Source organism: Epinephelus moara, chromosome 7, assembly GCF_006386435.1.
Source record: "Epinephelus moara isolate mb chromosome 7, YSFRI_EMoa_1.0, whole genome shotgun sequence".
Classification (NCBI taxonomy): domain Eukaryota; kingdom Metazoa; phylum Chordata; class Actinopteri; order Perciformes; family Serranidae; genus Epinephelus; species Epinephelus moara.
Window position 1 is genome coordinate 24,990,981 of NC_065512.1, and position 16,012 is coordinate 25,006,992.

The following is a 16,012-nucleotide window of genomic DNA, read 5'->3' on the forward strand; positions in this document are numbered from 1 at the left end:
GGAGGAAGCCGGAGTGCCCGGAGAGAACCCACGCTGACACGGGGAGAACATGCAAACTCCACACAGAAGGGCTCCCACACCCGGGATCGAACCGGCAACCCTCTTGCTGTGAGGCGACAGTGTTAACCACCACACCACCATGCCGCCCGAATGCAGATCTTATTATGTATTATTATATATCTCTAATGTGTGAACGCTGCCAAAGATGTGTGCTGTAATACAGCCGGCCTGCATGAAAAATGTAATTTTACTCAGCATGAGTGACCTCTCGGAGTCTTGCTGAAGTCTATACTTCCCATTATGTGAGCTGCATCATCAAACAATGATGCAAAAGGCCACCGAGAGCACATATTCTCAGCAAAGATGTAATATAGATATGGGTTTAGTTTGTGTTTGATTAACCATTAGTTACTGTGTTGCTTTGCTCAACTCAATACAGGGTCTCATCATTCTCAGATATGTAATACACTATGAATGTTGTGTCTCTAACTTTTGTCTTGTATTTGTTTGCCTAGGTGCATTGGACCAAGACTGCAAGACTGTATTGGTTGGATGGACAGGTACAAAATTCTTTTCTGCGTATTGCCTTTCATACAAACACACCTGCGTAGTGGCACACACGATGCGGGCACACACACACACACACACACACACACACACACACACACACACACACACACACAAACACAAAAGAATCACAGTAAGCAAAGTCTCTGATTAATGGTTAGCTCTAAGGCCCAAAATCCCTGTGAGTGTCCTTAATGCCTCTCTGTGCATGCTTGTGTGTGTGTGTGTGTGTGTGTGTGTGTGTGTGTGTGTGTGTGTGTGTGTGTGTGTCTGCCTGTGCGCGTGTGTGCAAGCAATTTGCCTGGTTCTTGATAAATTGATAGCATTTTAGCTTTTGTTCTGAGGCTATACGGGGGGTTGGGGGAACAAAATGCCGCTAACTGTTCACAACAAATGGATTCAAGATTTCATAAGAGAAACACTTTGGCATCAAGTGGTGCTGAGAATTGTTGTGTGGTGTTTTGGGGAAGATTTAACTGAGAAAAAAAAGGCTACAGAACTTACTGGTGGGTCTGCAGATCTGCAGCACAACACAGCTGCCAAAAGAGAACAGAGCAATGCAGGACAGGATAGTGCAATGCTTAAAGGCAATGACTGACTTTTAACTTAGACCGGAAAAACAAAGACATTTAGACTAGCTGGAAGCTTCAGATGAAAGAGCCATACAGTTAGATACAAAGACGGACAAACTGATAACCATTAAGAAAGTATTCACTAATCAATATTCCGTCTTGAACCTTTTATCGAGGCCAATAGATGCTGCAGGAGATACCTACAATTTCAGAGAAAACATTCACGCCTTCTGGAGATCTGCTCAAAATCTAGGTTTTTCCCCCTGAATCAGTCCCTGGGACACTGCCAACAGGGTGACGGGGGACTGCAGCAGATAGGGAATGTAGCTATCAGCTGACCTGGTGCACAGATCAGCCCTTATCAGATCTCCGATAGCTGTGGTTAGGATACAGCAGTAGACGCCCGGCCAACCTCAGGCTTGGCTGCCTGCTCTGAGGCGTCACACATCTTGTAAATCTGTTACGGGTTGGAGGTATTGGCTTTTGAGCACGACTGAAAGTGGCTTATCAGAAATACATGATTACACTAAGCCTTCAAAGGGCATCGTTCCACCTGGCATTAACATACATCTTGTGTAGGGATTGTGTGCATATCTGATTAAGATGGATTAATCGCTTCCTGTCACTTACTCCTGTAATAATATTTTGTCTGATAAAACTGACAAGTAATACCTCATCTAACATGTTCCCATTTGGCAGTATCTTTCCAATTTAATTCATAATGATCAGAGCTGCCTTATTGTCTGGTATCTCTGTGTTCCCTGATTGGCTCCTTGTGCATGCCTATTTAGAGTGATGGTTGTAATGGTGGAGAAACATTGCATTTGATGTGGTCCAATGCATGGCTGGCCATGTGCAAATGTGGCTTGCTGGACAACCTTGAGAACTGTATGTCTTGAGTAGATTATAGATGATCACTCAGGGGAGTAGTTAGTCCAGTCAGTTAGAAAGACCATTTATATGAAGTGTGCGGATTTCATTAGATATCTACAGTAGGTCTTGATGCTAAAATGACATTTGGTTGAGCGTCAAATCTTTAGTGACCTTTCTTTTCGTTATTAGTCAAGTTTTAATGGAAGATCACAAAATACAGAAACATGCAGAGACAGGTGAAAATAGTTCTGTCCAAAGCAGCACCTCTTAAGCCCATTGTTTACTACTTTATAGCTTGTTCAATCTGCGCAAAACCTTTACAACATACCTACGTTACATGCTGGACTGTTTCTCGACCAAGTGCAGTGATTTCCTATTTCTTGTTGTCACCATGAATTTTTGTTTTTACATCTCCATGCATATATAGATGGAACAAAGAAGATAACGTGGTCATTTGTAAGCTTTAGAGGGGCTGTTAAACTGTAATTCTAAGCTAATTCTCTCCTGGTTGTTCATTCATATTAAAGGTCTAGTTTGTAGGATTTAGTGACTTCTAGTGGTGAGGTTGCAACATTGCAACCAACTGAATATTCTCCCATGTGGCCAACAATAGAGTGCAAATAGCCCTATCCAGAGCCAGTGTTTGATTAGTTCATATGTAGATATGGACCCTTTTAGGGCAGACATCACAATGATGCCAGTTTGTTAGCTGGAGGCAAAACACGACTCACCACCACAGGGCTGTTGGCTATGCAGGAGTTTTAAAATGTTGTCTTGTTGTGTTATTGGGAGCCAGAATAGAAGAAGTCATGGTTCAAAACTGAAATTTTATCATATACCAGCAGCCACTGCCTGTCAACAAAAAAAAGACAACTATGGTTAAATGCCTTATGACGAGGACTGGACGGACGTGATCTTAAAAAAAAATGCTTGCATGTGCAGCCCACACTTTATATCAGGTAAGGGGAAATTATTTACTGTTGAATAACGTTGTTGTGTATTAAGGGTTATCATGTCTACCTAATCAGAAATTGGGCAGGTATTAAGAGAAATATTGGATTTCTCCAATAGTGCATTAGCTAACGTTAGCTTTAATAGCAAAACAAACTGGAGGAAACTGTTGGAAGTGTCATCCTCCTTTGTAAAATTGGCAAAGTAATCAACCACAGAGCCGGCCATTCCACCGTCAGCAATCCTGTAGTAGGTGTGTGTGAGAGCATAGGGGTCAGCCAGTCTGGTCCCGTTGGACCGTGTTTACTTTTTCAAGTAACACTCGCAGTCCCAGAGAGTGAGTGATCTGACATGGTGCATTCATAAATTAACTCTGACACTCTTCACTAAAATAAGAGCCCTGTTTGTCAAAGAAACGGAGTGTTCTATTTCTACATTAATTAAGAAACAGTTAAGCTTCACTCCACTCAGTGCTCTGCTGCTCTGTTTCCCCAGACAAAGCGCACTCCGGTGCTCCAAGAGTGCGGTGCTCTGAATAACTAAATGGTAAATTTAGACAACGCTCTAAATCTACAAATGGTCCATTTTGTGCCATAGTACACTCCAGCACTCAAAATGAGTATTTCTGAATGCACCACTTACATCATCTTCCTCCATTGTCTTAAACCAGCCAACAGAACTTGCTAGCTAGCGCTAACTAATATAACGTCTGTGGAAAATTGTTTTGCCTCCAGCTAAGCCCCGCCCACCAAACACATCATTCTGTTTACTTACAGTAAAAGGGTCTATAAACAGCTCATTCTAAGGTTACAAAAACACAAAGATTCTTAGTTTCAAGTGATTGTAAACTAATGAAAACGTAGTTATGAATACTATAGTTCATTTCTGCCCAGTACGTCCCCCTAAATCCTACACACTGGACCTTTAATGGACAGATATGAGAGTGGTATTAATCTTCTCATCTAATCCTCCACAAGACAGCCAAGAGGTGTATTTCAAATTATTCCTTCAAAGAACTGTTGCCATGATATTTAATCAGGTGGACATCTTTACAGATAAAAAATAAAGTTGTCAGTGCTCTTTTGTGGGTAATCTATGTAATGACTATGCAGTGTCTAAATTAGCTCAAACAAAAGTGAGGATTTTTTTTTTTTTTTTTTACAGCTTTTACCTGAAGTTATCAATACTCATACAGTATCTACGCTAAGCAAATATTATCAGGTATGTCAGCCTGGCACATTTATTAGCTAGGCTCTACTTCTCAACAGCTCGTTACCATCACACATTATAAGTCCTCAAAATGGTGATTTTCTCCCTGTGCCAGCCAAAGAGAAAGGTGTGGGGGAGATAGAGTTCCTCACTTCTCATGAAGCCGGCTGACTGTGATAACATTTTATGGGGTGTATCCTTGCACTTTGTGATATACAGTCCTAAGTAGCAGCCTTTTCCCATGATTTAGGAGAGTTTTAGTATGCCTTGACCAAATTAAGTTCTGTCATTATAGCAAAAAAGGCGGGGATCGGCTGGTATACCAAAGGCAACTCTGAACGCTCATTTCTGCAGCAGCTTTGTAGACAGTTTGGGGAGCATATCAGGAAAATTATTGAGAGGCTTGATTTCAAATGACAGCGTCAGTGTGGTGCTGAGAATTCACTTTGATGGTTATTTCCATGTTTTTGATCTCAGCCTCGATTTTAATGAGAGGGCATGGAGGGATATTTGTTACCAGATGAAGCTGGTAGGAAAACAGACAAAAACTGAAGGTGAAGAAGTTTTTTAAGGATCACCTCCAAAAAATCAGCACATACTTTAGAAACATCTTTTTATGCCTCTGTGCCACCGATAGTTGTGGCCAGAGGCATTATGTTTTCAGGTTGTCTATTCATCCATCTGTCCATCTGTATGTATGTACACTATATGGACACGAGTATTCGGACGCCTGACCATTACACCAACAGGGATTGTAATGACATTGTATTCAAATACATATATTTTAATATAGAGTTGCTTTCCCTTTTGCAGCTATAACAGCTTCCACTCTTCTTGGGAGGCTTGCCACAAGATTTTTGAGTGTTTCAGTGGGAATTTGTGCCCGTTCCTTCTGTAGAGCATTTATGAGGTCAGGCACTGATGTTTGACGAGAAGGCCTAGCTGGCAATCTCCACTCCAGTTCATCCCAAAGGTGCTGGATGGGGTTGAGGTCAGGGCTCTGTGCGGGCCAGTCAAGTTCTTCCACACCAGACTCATCAAACCATGTCTATATAGTCCTTGCTTTGTGCACTGGGGCAAAGTCATGTTGAAATAGAAAAGGGCATTCCCCAAACTGTTGCCACAAAGTTGGAAGCATAGCATTGTCCAAAATGTCGTGATATGCTGAAGCATTAAGATTGCCCTTCTGTGAGGGTAAGGGGCCAAGCCCACAACCTAAGAAACAGCCCTATACCATTATCCCTCCTCCACCAAACTTCACAGTTCTCCCAGCATCTGTCAAACCTAGACTCGCCCATCTGACTGCCAAACAGAGAGGCGGGATTCGTCACCCCATAGCATACATTTCCACTGCTCCACAGTTCATTGTCAGTGTGCTTTATACCACTCCATCCAACACTTGGTATTGGCTTTGGTTTGCAGCTGCTTGGCCAAAGAATCCCATTCCATGAAGCTCCTGCCACAGTTTTTGTGCTTACATTAATGCCAGTGGAAGTTCAGAACTCTTCAGCTATGGACTCAGCAGAGTGTTGGCGACTTTTATGCATTATACGCCTTGGCAGTCGTTGACCCTGCTCTGTGATTTTACGTGGTCGTCCGTTTCTTGGCTGAGTTGCTGTTGTTTTTAAACGCTTCCACTTTCTAACACATCACTTACAGTTGATCGTGAAATATCCAGCAAGGATGGAATTTCACAAACCGTCTTATTGCAAAGGTGGCATCCTATCACAGTACCACGCTTGAAGTCACTGAGCTCTTCAGAACGTCTCATTTTGTATCACAAATGTTGGCTAGGTGCTTGATTTTATACACCTGTGGCAACGGGTCTGATTGAATCACCTGAATTCAATAATGAACAGGTATAACCAAATGCTTGTGTCCATAGAGTGTACCTCCATACAAACTTATGTCCATGTGTACGTACATCCATCCCATTCTCATTATTTGATATCTCAAGAACACCTTGAGGGAATTTTTTCAAATTTGGCACAGACATTCACTTTGACTCAACAATGAATCTATTGGAATTTGGTGATCCAAGGTCAAAGGTCAAGGTCACTGTGACTTCACAAAACGTTCTGGCCATACCTCAAGAATTCATTCGTCAGGTGTGTGAAATTTCAAAGAAATCTCTAATAGGATAAATTGATGAAGTGATGACATTTTATATCCAAAAGGTCAAAGGTCAGCTTCACTGTGACATCATAATGTCCTGCAACAACACGTTTCTGGCCATTACTCAACACCATATTTTTGGAACAGAAGGTGACACTAACCTTGGGTGCCCACCTTGAAACTGTGCTGATTGTAAAGATCTTCTGTGCCGCTAGAGGGAAAGATTTGTGTGAAGTATCAATGTTTCCACAGACATGGATGTAAACTGTATGTGCATTGTCTGGTACACAGAGGCATACAAACATGAGCCAGGTATTCTAGTTTGTGTGTTTGTTTATTTACTTATTCTGTGTGTGTGTGTGCATATGGCACCATAAACATGATGCCAACTTCTATCTTTTTCTCCTCATCCTCTCTACTCCTACTCAACACATCCAATCCCACCGCCCCCCACCCCTCCGGCCTCCCCTGTCATCATCTCTCTCTTTCCAAAAATAATAATATTCTTTCTCCTCACCTGCATCCTCCTCTTTTTCATCATCTACTAATTTCCCTCCTTCTCCTCCCCCTCCACTTTTTTATCTTCAGAACCCCTCTGATCGCAGCAGGAGTGATTGGTGGCCTCTTCATGGTGGTGATCATGGTGCTGAGCGTAGCGGTGTCTGTGCGCCGGAAGAACATTAAGAAGAAGAGAGCCCTCCGTCGCTTCCTGGAGACAGAGGTAAGCAGGGCATGAGATAAGAAACTGCTGCCACTGAAAGATAGTGTTTTCAAGACTGTGCATGATTGGAAATCAGAGGAAATTGGTGACAGTTGTATGGCATATATCAGTTTAAACCTTTATTATTGCATCAAACTGGACAAATAACTTTGCCATTGCTTGGGGTTTACAGACTCAAAAACATTAAGAATATAGTTGAGAAATAGGAGGTGAAAAAAAAAACAGTGAAAGGGGTACAAAATAATAGATTTTTTTTTTCCAGGAAGAGTGGCAGATTGACAGATTTTGCATATAACTGGCAGTCTTTATAACGAATATGTCATTAGCTTTTGAAGAAAACAAGATCAAAACAGGAAATGCCTGAGTACATTTGTCTGACTATATGTGTGTGTGCCTGAAAGTCTAGGTTTATAGTGTAGCAGCGTGAGTGTCGGTGCATTCCTAGCACATACACCGGGCACATACTATATAAAATAACAGAAAGTCAGACTGAAAGCGAGAGAAAAGAGAATGAGGCTTCACGTCTCCAGATGGTGACTGCAGAGGTGGAGAAAGTGTCAGAAACTCAGTGGCTCAGGTGTTGACTTTGCCATAGAGGACACTTCTGTTATGAAGAGGTAAGGGACCATACCATTAGAAGAGTTGAAAGCACTCCTCCTTTGTTTTAGAACAAGAAGAGCACATAATGTAATGCACTTGTGCATCCATAGTGAAAATAAGGTCTGCTTCCACTGCTTTCTGTCTCTTCAGAGCATACAAGTGTCAGTGAAGTGTGTGTGCCGATAGCTTCTATAATGACAAAATAGCACGGATGCGGCTTGTTATCACACTTACACTTCTCTCACATATGGCAGGCACTTACACTGTCACTGTTTCCTGATTACTTATATGTCTCTTTAATTTCGCATTATGTAGTTAATGAAGAATACTTAGGAACAGCATGACGGAAGAAGCTTGCTGGCATTCTTAATGTGAAAGCAGAATGTGCTGCAAACAATGTCAAATGTTATATGCTAAAACTGCTGCATTGTTATTCAAAAAGAAGAATGCGATAAGTATAAGAAACTACCTTTTACAGAGCAATCCGAGGTGCTATGCATATAATTAACAGCCTTCAATTACTACAGTTGTAGCTCACTTGTAAACCCACATTATAATGCTGTAGCTTATATAAAGGATATCACTATACAACTGCTTTAACCACCTAAACCAGTGTAATTTGTCACAATACATTAAGATTCATTTTTGCATCTATTCAATTAATGCACTTTTTTCTCGTCATTCTGTTGTCAGGAAAAACTTAACATTGGCTGAATCCAAATGTCCAGACTTCACCACACTTGCAGACTTTGCTTAGGGCTGTCCAAATCCACAATTCATCCAGTCCACAAGACCTCCAGAGAGTCTGCTTGGGGTGCAGACTTAAGCAGACTTCCCTGATTTAATAACCCACAATTCATTGCAATACAGATGTGACGTTGTGGGTTTTTCAACTGCCAAAAAAAAACAAAAAAACGATCCATGTATAAAAAAGTTATTGATAGTTAGGTCTATTAAAATGGGAAGCAGTACAGGAGCATAAAGAGCAGGACAACCAGACTTCTTTCCATGGGCTGTCAGGACACTCAATACCCGCATGAACTGAGCTCTGAACTGTCGATATGGTGCAATACTTAGCTAATATAACAAGTGCAATATTGCACTTCCTTTATTATTTATTCGAGACAATCTAAAATATTTTTTTATACTCTCTGAATGATGTGTGTGTGCGCTCTCCTTGTTTTTTATATGTTTTATGTTATTCTGCATTTACTCTAATGCACCTAACACACTATCAAAAAAGGCTATACGTGGGAGTTATATCTTGCTATCTACAGCAACAAATGAGCAGGCACTATTCATCAACTTCAATCAGTCAGTCAATTTTATTTATAAAGCCCAATATCACAAATCACAATTTGTCTCAGAGGCCTTTACTGCACACGACAGCCTTCTGTCCTTTGGACCCTCACAGAGGATAAGGAAAAACTCCCCAAAAAAACCCTTTAACAGGGAAAAAAATGGTAGAAACCTCAGGGGGAGCAACTGAAGAGGGATCCCTCTTCCAGGACGGACAGACGTGCAATAGATGTCGTACAGAACAGATCAGCATGATAAATTAAATATCTTATAGCTTACATAAGTGACAATAATTTATATGTTTATATTAACAGTAGAAGTATGACTAATGATCACAGCAGCAGCAGGAGGCATCTGGCAGGACCACAGCAGCAGCACAACCACACACGTCACACTATGCAGGCACCGCTGTGATAGAAGTTAACCTGCCAGACAGTGGAGCACAAAGGCTCCGGAGAAGAGGCCGAGTTACTGACATGCAGTACGGCTGAGTTAGTGACATGCAGTAACAGGACATGAGTGTTAGAAAAGGAGAGAGAGAGAGAGAGAGAGAGAGAAGGCGAGAAGGTGCTCAGTGTTATAGGAGATCCCCCGGCAGACTAGGCCTAAGTCAGCCTAACTAGGGGCTGGTCCAAGGCAAGCCTGAGCCAGCCCTAACTAAACATACATACATATTCATCTTATATGACATATATAAATATGACAGCAGCGATAGCTGAATGTTTCCACGGCAACAAGTAAAACAGTCGAGCACTGTCTATTAGCCGCTTGCAGTCCCTGCCCTTACAGACTTTACATGATGACGGTAAATACGTCACACTTTGTACAACTGAAGTCCGTGAGGGCTCAGTCTGCCAAGTCCAGAGGGTGGACATTTGGATTCAGCCATTAGCTGAGCAAGTATGTTGTTTCCAGCACTGCCTCTTAGAGTGAGAAGCTGGACAGCTCCAGTGTGCTGCACTGTGGCAGCTTCTCATGCCTCAACATCTTCAGCACCACTAATGCTGGACAGCTCCCTGCACAGTGGAAAGGAATACAGTAGTATTTATGTGTGTGTGTGTGTGGACAGATCATTTTAAAGACATCTGTATTGTCCTGCGTGTNTTATGTGTGTGTGTGGACAGATCATTTTAAAGACATCTGTATTGTCCTGCGTGTGTGTGTGTGTGTGTGTGTGTGTGTGTGTGTGTTTATGAGTGTGTGTGGCCGCCGCCCTTGTTGTTCCCACCCTGCAGAAGCTGATTTGTTATTCCATTTAAATGAAGAATGGCTATTGTTTTTAATCAAATGGTAACCATGAGCCAGAGGGACAGAAGCGGCCGACCACAGCCAGGCTGATTTACACTCCCGCTCTGTTCTCCCCTCTCTGCCCTCCCTCCCTCCCTCTCTAATCTCCCTCTCTTTTCCTAATTCTCCTTATATTGCTCCCTCTCTCATGCTTTTGCATCCTCGGACTAATTCAGCTGCCCGCTTCTCCATCGCTGTCTTGTTGTTGTTGTTTCTGCCACGGTTCCTCTCCCGCCCCGCGCCTTTCCCCCTCCTCCCTCCCTCCCCTCATATAATCTTTCTCCCTCTCTTGCTGTTAAATCTGTTCATTCCTCCACTTGAGGAGTAATGAGACAACAAAAGTGTCAACTCCTTTTCGGGCTCCGCAATTATCCACCTCCCCCCACCTCTTTCCCTCGCTCTTCGTCCACCTATCTCTATCTCCCTCTTCTTTTCACGTATTAAATCTCTCACTTGTGATATTGAAATGGTAATGGCACTCCAGGGTTTGGATTTGTCTTGCTGGAAAAATGCCATAGTAACCCTCCTGTCACCTGAAGTACAGGGCAGTTACTTATTAAGATTAGGTGTTTTGCAGAAAATGCATGATAAGATTAACAGGTTTCAGAGCAATTACAACTTCAATAAATTACAGTAAACACTGCATTCCAATTGCACTATTTTAGGATTCTTATTTCAAGAAAAACTTCAGTGCCGAGTAACTCCATGGTAATTGTTGTTATGGTAAAAGAGTTTCACAGCATGACTTCGTGGAAATTAGGTCACAGTTTTTAGAAACAGCCTTTTTTTGCCGTTGAGTCAAGGAATAGTCTTGTAAGTAGTGAAAATTAGCAGTAGCTCATGTAAATGGACTTTTTCTACTTAATTCAGGTATGTTAGGAGGCACAATCTTGTGGAAAAGGGGTTGGTAAATTTACCTGGACATGTGTATGGTTGGGCATGGAAGTGTTTAGTGTTCCCATGCTTATCCTGAAGCTAAAAACCCAACCCAATGTTGGCATTGTAAGTTTCTCCAGCATCTCCAGCATGTAGCATCATTACATTATGTAGCGGATTTGTGTACTTTATGTTTCTTTACAACGCTGTGGTTAATGTGTGGTTGTGTTCAGGCACAAGACCCTTTGATTATGGATGGAAAAGATCACGTTTAGCCCAAAGCGCCCAGGTTTGGTGGCCCGATTGTTACTGGAAATGCTGCCAGTGTTTCACTAAAGTACAACCAGTTTTGTTGATTGCTGGCTTCAGTGGCCTTCTGCTTGGCAGCCATCTCCTCTCAGTTGCACGCCATCCATCATCCCCTCCACCCACTGGAGTCAAAGTCATTTCATAGACATGTAATCAGAACTCGGTCACTTTAGAATTTATATGATATATGTAAAACATACAAATATAGCATATCAGTGGTTTGCAGAAATGTACAATTTGAATATTTTCTTCTGGCGACTGGATTGGAATGACATATAACTGCTTGGCAATATGAGTGACAGCAGATATTTTAACAATTTCTTGGTATTTTCCCATGATGAATTCTGTTTTGTTGGTTGAAAGGATTATGCTGACTTTGTACACAGCAGAGGTGCCGTGTGAAAAATGAATTCATCTCATTGTAGGGAGCTTGTGTTACAGCGCTTGTGATACAATACCCACTGATTGAATGACTTCTCTGTTTCTGGATTTGTTTTCAGCTGGTGGAACCTTTAACACCCAGTGGAACAGCACCCAACCAAGCCCAGCTCCGCATCCTGAAAGAGACAGAACTCAAAAGGGTCAAGATCCTCGGCTCCGGGGCCTTCGGAACTGTTTACAAGGTAAAACACGCACAAAAATAACATGTATATCAGTTGGTACATGGACAAATAAATGAATATCCTCCTGAAGTTGAGATCATGATATGAGAACTTGATTTAAAAAAAAGGAAGACAAGAGAGACGAATTGCAGGATCATTAATGACAGGAAATGAGATGGAAGGCTGGAGGCGGGGGATGAAAAGAATAAGTAATAGCAGACACCGAGACCCCAGGGGTTACAGTGAAATAAGAGGTAGCTGAGGTCACCACCAGTGTGATGATGGGTTGGGGGAAAAGTAGAGAAAGACACAGCTGAAATTAGAAAGAGAACAGACTTTCACTGATGATTTCGGCGAGAGTCTGGTCATTTTGTAGATCCATCCATTCACATTATAGCACATTTCTGGGTCAGAGGTGTGTAATCAGGAGCACAGATGTCCTTTTTTCAAAGCAACATCTTGCACATTTCCCTCGGGAATCTCCAGCCACCTCTAGGCAGGAGGTATCTAAATTTCCTCCACTGGATCCTCTCAGGGTTGAGGAACAGTTGGTTGGTGTTGAAATCCTCCCAGGCAGTCAGCAGGATAGCAGAGCTTCAGCAGCTTGATTGCATGATCTTATTATTTGAGGCACAGCTCGGAGGTCGTGGCTAATGTTGAGGGTTAGCGTTCAGATTGACTTGTAAATACATGTTTTGCTTTGCAGCTCACTTCTCTTTTCACCAAAATGCTTCAATATTACTCATCAACTTCAATTCATTCTGCTAAATCGTAACCATCTACACAAGCACAGGGAGAGAGACTGTGTTTAAAAAGGGGGCATCACATTGATGTATGAGCAGAGGTGTTGGGCCTGCAGTCACTGGAGAGATGTAGTCACATCAGGATTGAACAAAGGTGGGGCACATTTGGAAAAAGTTGAGAGGCACTTGATTTCTCTGCTCTTTTAAATGCTTTGACCACTTTGGCAGCTGCTAAATCACTTTAATCCCACGTGAAATTAGATACTTCAAAATGATTAAATAGTTTTTTTTTTACCATGTCTTTTTGAAGGACAAATTCACTGTTAATCATGCAGCATGCAGAACTTCACATACGCTGCCAGTGAGATTATGGAAGATGGTTATTAGGAAAGCTGACAAAGACGAATTTGAGGTGAAAATTCCTCAATTTAATAATTAAGATTCTTCCTGGTCAAATTTTCAAAGGGAAACCAGCATTTTTTTTTTTTAACCTGGACCATATTTTTTCTTGTTTTTGTAATTGAGTGACTATGGAGACAACAGTTTTTGAAAGTGGTCCAGCATCGAGCGAGAGTGCTGCAGCCAGCAGCTGAGAAATGAACTGTTGTGTAACCCTGAGGGGCAATAGTGAATCGTAAATGTACATCCACTTGAAGAGTTTCTTTCTGCCTCTGACAGGCTTAGGTTGTTATGTGTCTGACAGCATTATGGAAAGGATCCTACAGAGAAATAAAACATTTTTCTTTATGTTTTACCTGATCTGGTCTGTCTGTTATTGTCTTCCTGCAACAACTTCATTTGGGAGACGAGACTTCTCGAGCAAGACACAATTTCTGAGAGTGTTGTTCCCGTTGGTTACTTAGACACAAAACATGGTAAAATAGGGTCCAGGTGGAAAATACTAAAGTTTAACATCTCTCTCTTTATAAGATGTTGGTGAGTTGGAATGTTGTGACTTTGCACTCATCAGCTGTTTGTGTGTGTGTCTCTTTAGGGTATCTGGGTTCCAGAGGGTGAAACAGTGAAGATTCCTGTAGCCATTAAAATCCTAAATGAGGCCACAGGACCCAAAGCTAACGTGGAGTTTATGGACGTGAGTATCATCGAATCCTGAAAATTTAAGTTTTTAATTGTTTTCTCTTGATAGTTTTATGTGGCAGCCCATTTCCACCAGTGTAATAAAAAAGGTCCTAGAAGTAATTAGAATGAAATATATATATATATATATTATGACATAGTACCTTAAAATGATAACAAAAAATTAAAAAAACAAAAAGTTTTACAAATAATGGCAACTTTCTTAAAATGACTTGTAGTATTTCAAAATAATGAGGAGCTTTCTCAAAATATAATGAAAAACAATGAAGTCATTATTGTGAGAATGTTTCTCATTATCATATGTCCAGTTGCCCACAATATAGCACTTATGATTACCATGACCTGGATGACTGAGAATCTTCAATGACACGTTTTTCATTATCCTGAGATACTAACTCATAATTTTGATACCAAGTTGTTATTTTAAAAAAGTTTCTATTATTGTGAGAGATTCTATTTATTTATTTATTTATTTTTTATTTTTTTTTGAGAAAATATCTCATTATTTTCAGAATACTTCTCATTATTTTGCGATTTTAAGTCAATATTTTGTTAAAGTTTCTCATTATTTGAGATAATAACATTATTTTGGGTAAATCTTTCATTATTTTGAAATACTGGCTCATTATTTTGAGATAACTCATTATTTTGAGTAAGTTTCTGATTATTTTTGAGAATTTGAGTCAGTATTTGAAGAAAAAAAGTCTCATTATTTTGAGAAACTAAGTCATCATTTCAAAATATGGTATCAATAATTTTTCTCCTTTTTCGAGATAATGCATTCTTTTTGACATAAGTAATTTAGAGATACTACCACATTATTCTGAGAAAGTTTCTGATTATTTTGAGAATTGAATCAGTATTCGGAGAAAGAGTATCGTTATTTTTAGATACTTAGTCAATATTTTGAGAGAAAGTTCCATTATTTTGAGCTACTAATTCATTATTTTTTGAAATGCTAAGTCAGCATTTCAAAATATGAAGTCAATATTTTGAGAAAGTTTCTGATTATTTTGAGAAATTGAGTTAGTATTTTGAGGAATTTTTTTTTATTATTTTAAGAAATTAAGTCAATATTTTGAGAAAAAGTCTCAATATTTTGGGAAAGCTTTCTCATTTTTGTGACATTTATGCATTTTTTTGAGAAACCGTCTCATTATTTTGACATACTAAGTCATTATGAGATAATATCACATTATTATGAGAACGTTTCTCATTATTTTGAGAGGTACAAAGACATTATTTCTACAGAGTTTCACATGATAATAACTTACAGATCTTCTCTTTAATCACACTGGCAGATAATGGTCTCACATAATTTTCCATCAGTTAGGAACCTGACAATACTTTATCACAGTTTAAACTAAATGAGCTACTTTCTTTCTCAAGGTACATTAGCTTTTATCAAAGTATGTCAAGCCATGTTTAGTAAGGTCAGTCCAGCGGATACAGCATATACCAATCATGACACTGTTGCTATGGTAATACTCAGTGTTGGAACTTGACCATCTTAAAAGCACTCACCAGAAGATTGAAACCTTGTCACTCATTTTAAAAGAAAGCAGAACTTATACATCAGCTCTGTTGGTGAGATGAAGCTATTAAGAATTAAGCTTAGACCCCGTAGACACCAGAATAGAAACCATCAGGGGCCCCTAGCACCCCTACGTACACGCACATACACACACACACCATGCCATAGGCTCCCAGCACAGTGCACAAGGCCCCATTTATAAAACATTCACAGCTCGGCTCATTTCAAAAGGAAAAGTGGAAAAAAAAATCAAAATTATCACCCTATGATGATGCAATGCAGATGAAATAACCTCCATCAACACACGTACACATGCAGAAGCAGACACACACACACACACACATCGAAAGCGACCCAATTGCACTCATGTTTTGCACTTAGTTTGACAGTCTAAGAGGGAGAGTTTTGGAGTGTTAGCTTTTCTATTTTTATCAGGACATCTTTGATGAATATCCTACGTGTGTTTAATTTAATGCTCTGTGTGCTCTGAGGGCTTGTCTGACAATCAAAGAACCAGATATCAGCAATAACAGAACATATAGGGAGACAAAAGAGGGTGCTGTGGGGCTTAACTTTACATAGAGTGATAGAGACGTAAAACTGTTAATGACGCGTATGCATATACTAGCAAAAAATGCATTAAATATTGTATATAT

The 16,012-nt window shown here is 40.4% G+C and overlaps 1 protein-coding gene across 2 annotated transcripts in view; it reads left to right on the forward strand.

Annotated features, from left to right (window-relative positions):
• The window catches only part of erbb4b (erb-b2 receptor tyrosine kinase 4b), a 476,392-nt gene that overhangs the window by 368,407 nt on the left and 91,973 nt on the right, over nt 1–16,012 (forward strand). For both annotated transcript variants that reach the window (XM_050048517.1, XM_050048518.1), the window contains exons 16-19: nt 516–560; nt 6,876–7,008; nt 11,880–12,002; nt 13,719–13,817. In XM_050048517.1, the coding sequence (XP_049904474.1) occupies nt 516–560; nt 6,876–7,008; nt 11,880–12,002; nt 13,719–13,817 (400 nt within the window). The remainder of the gene's footprint in view (nt 1–515; nt 561–6,875; nt 7,009–11,879; nt 12,003–13,718; nt 13,818–16,012) is intronic.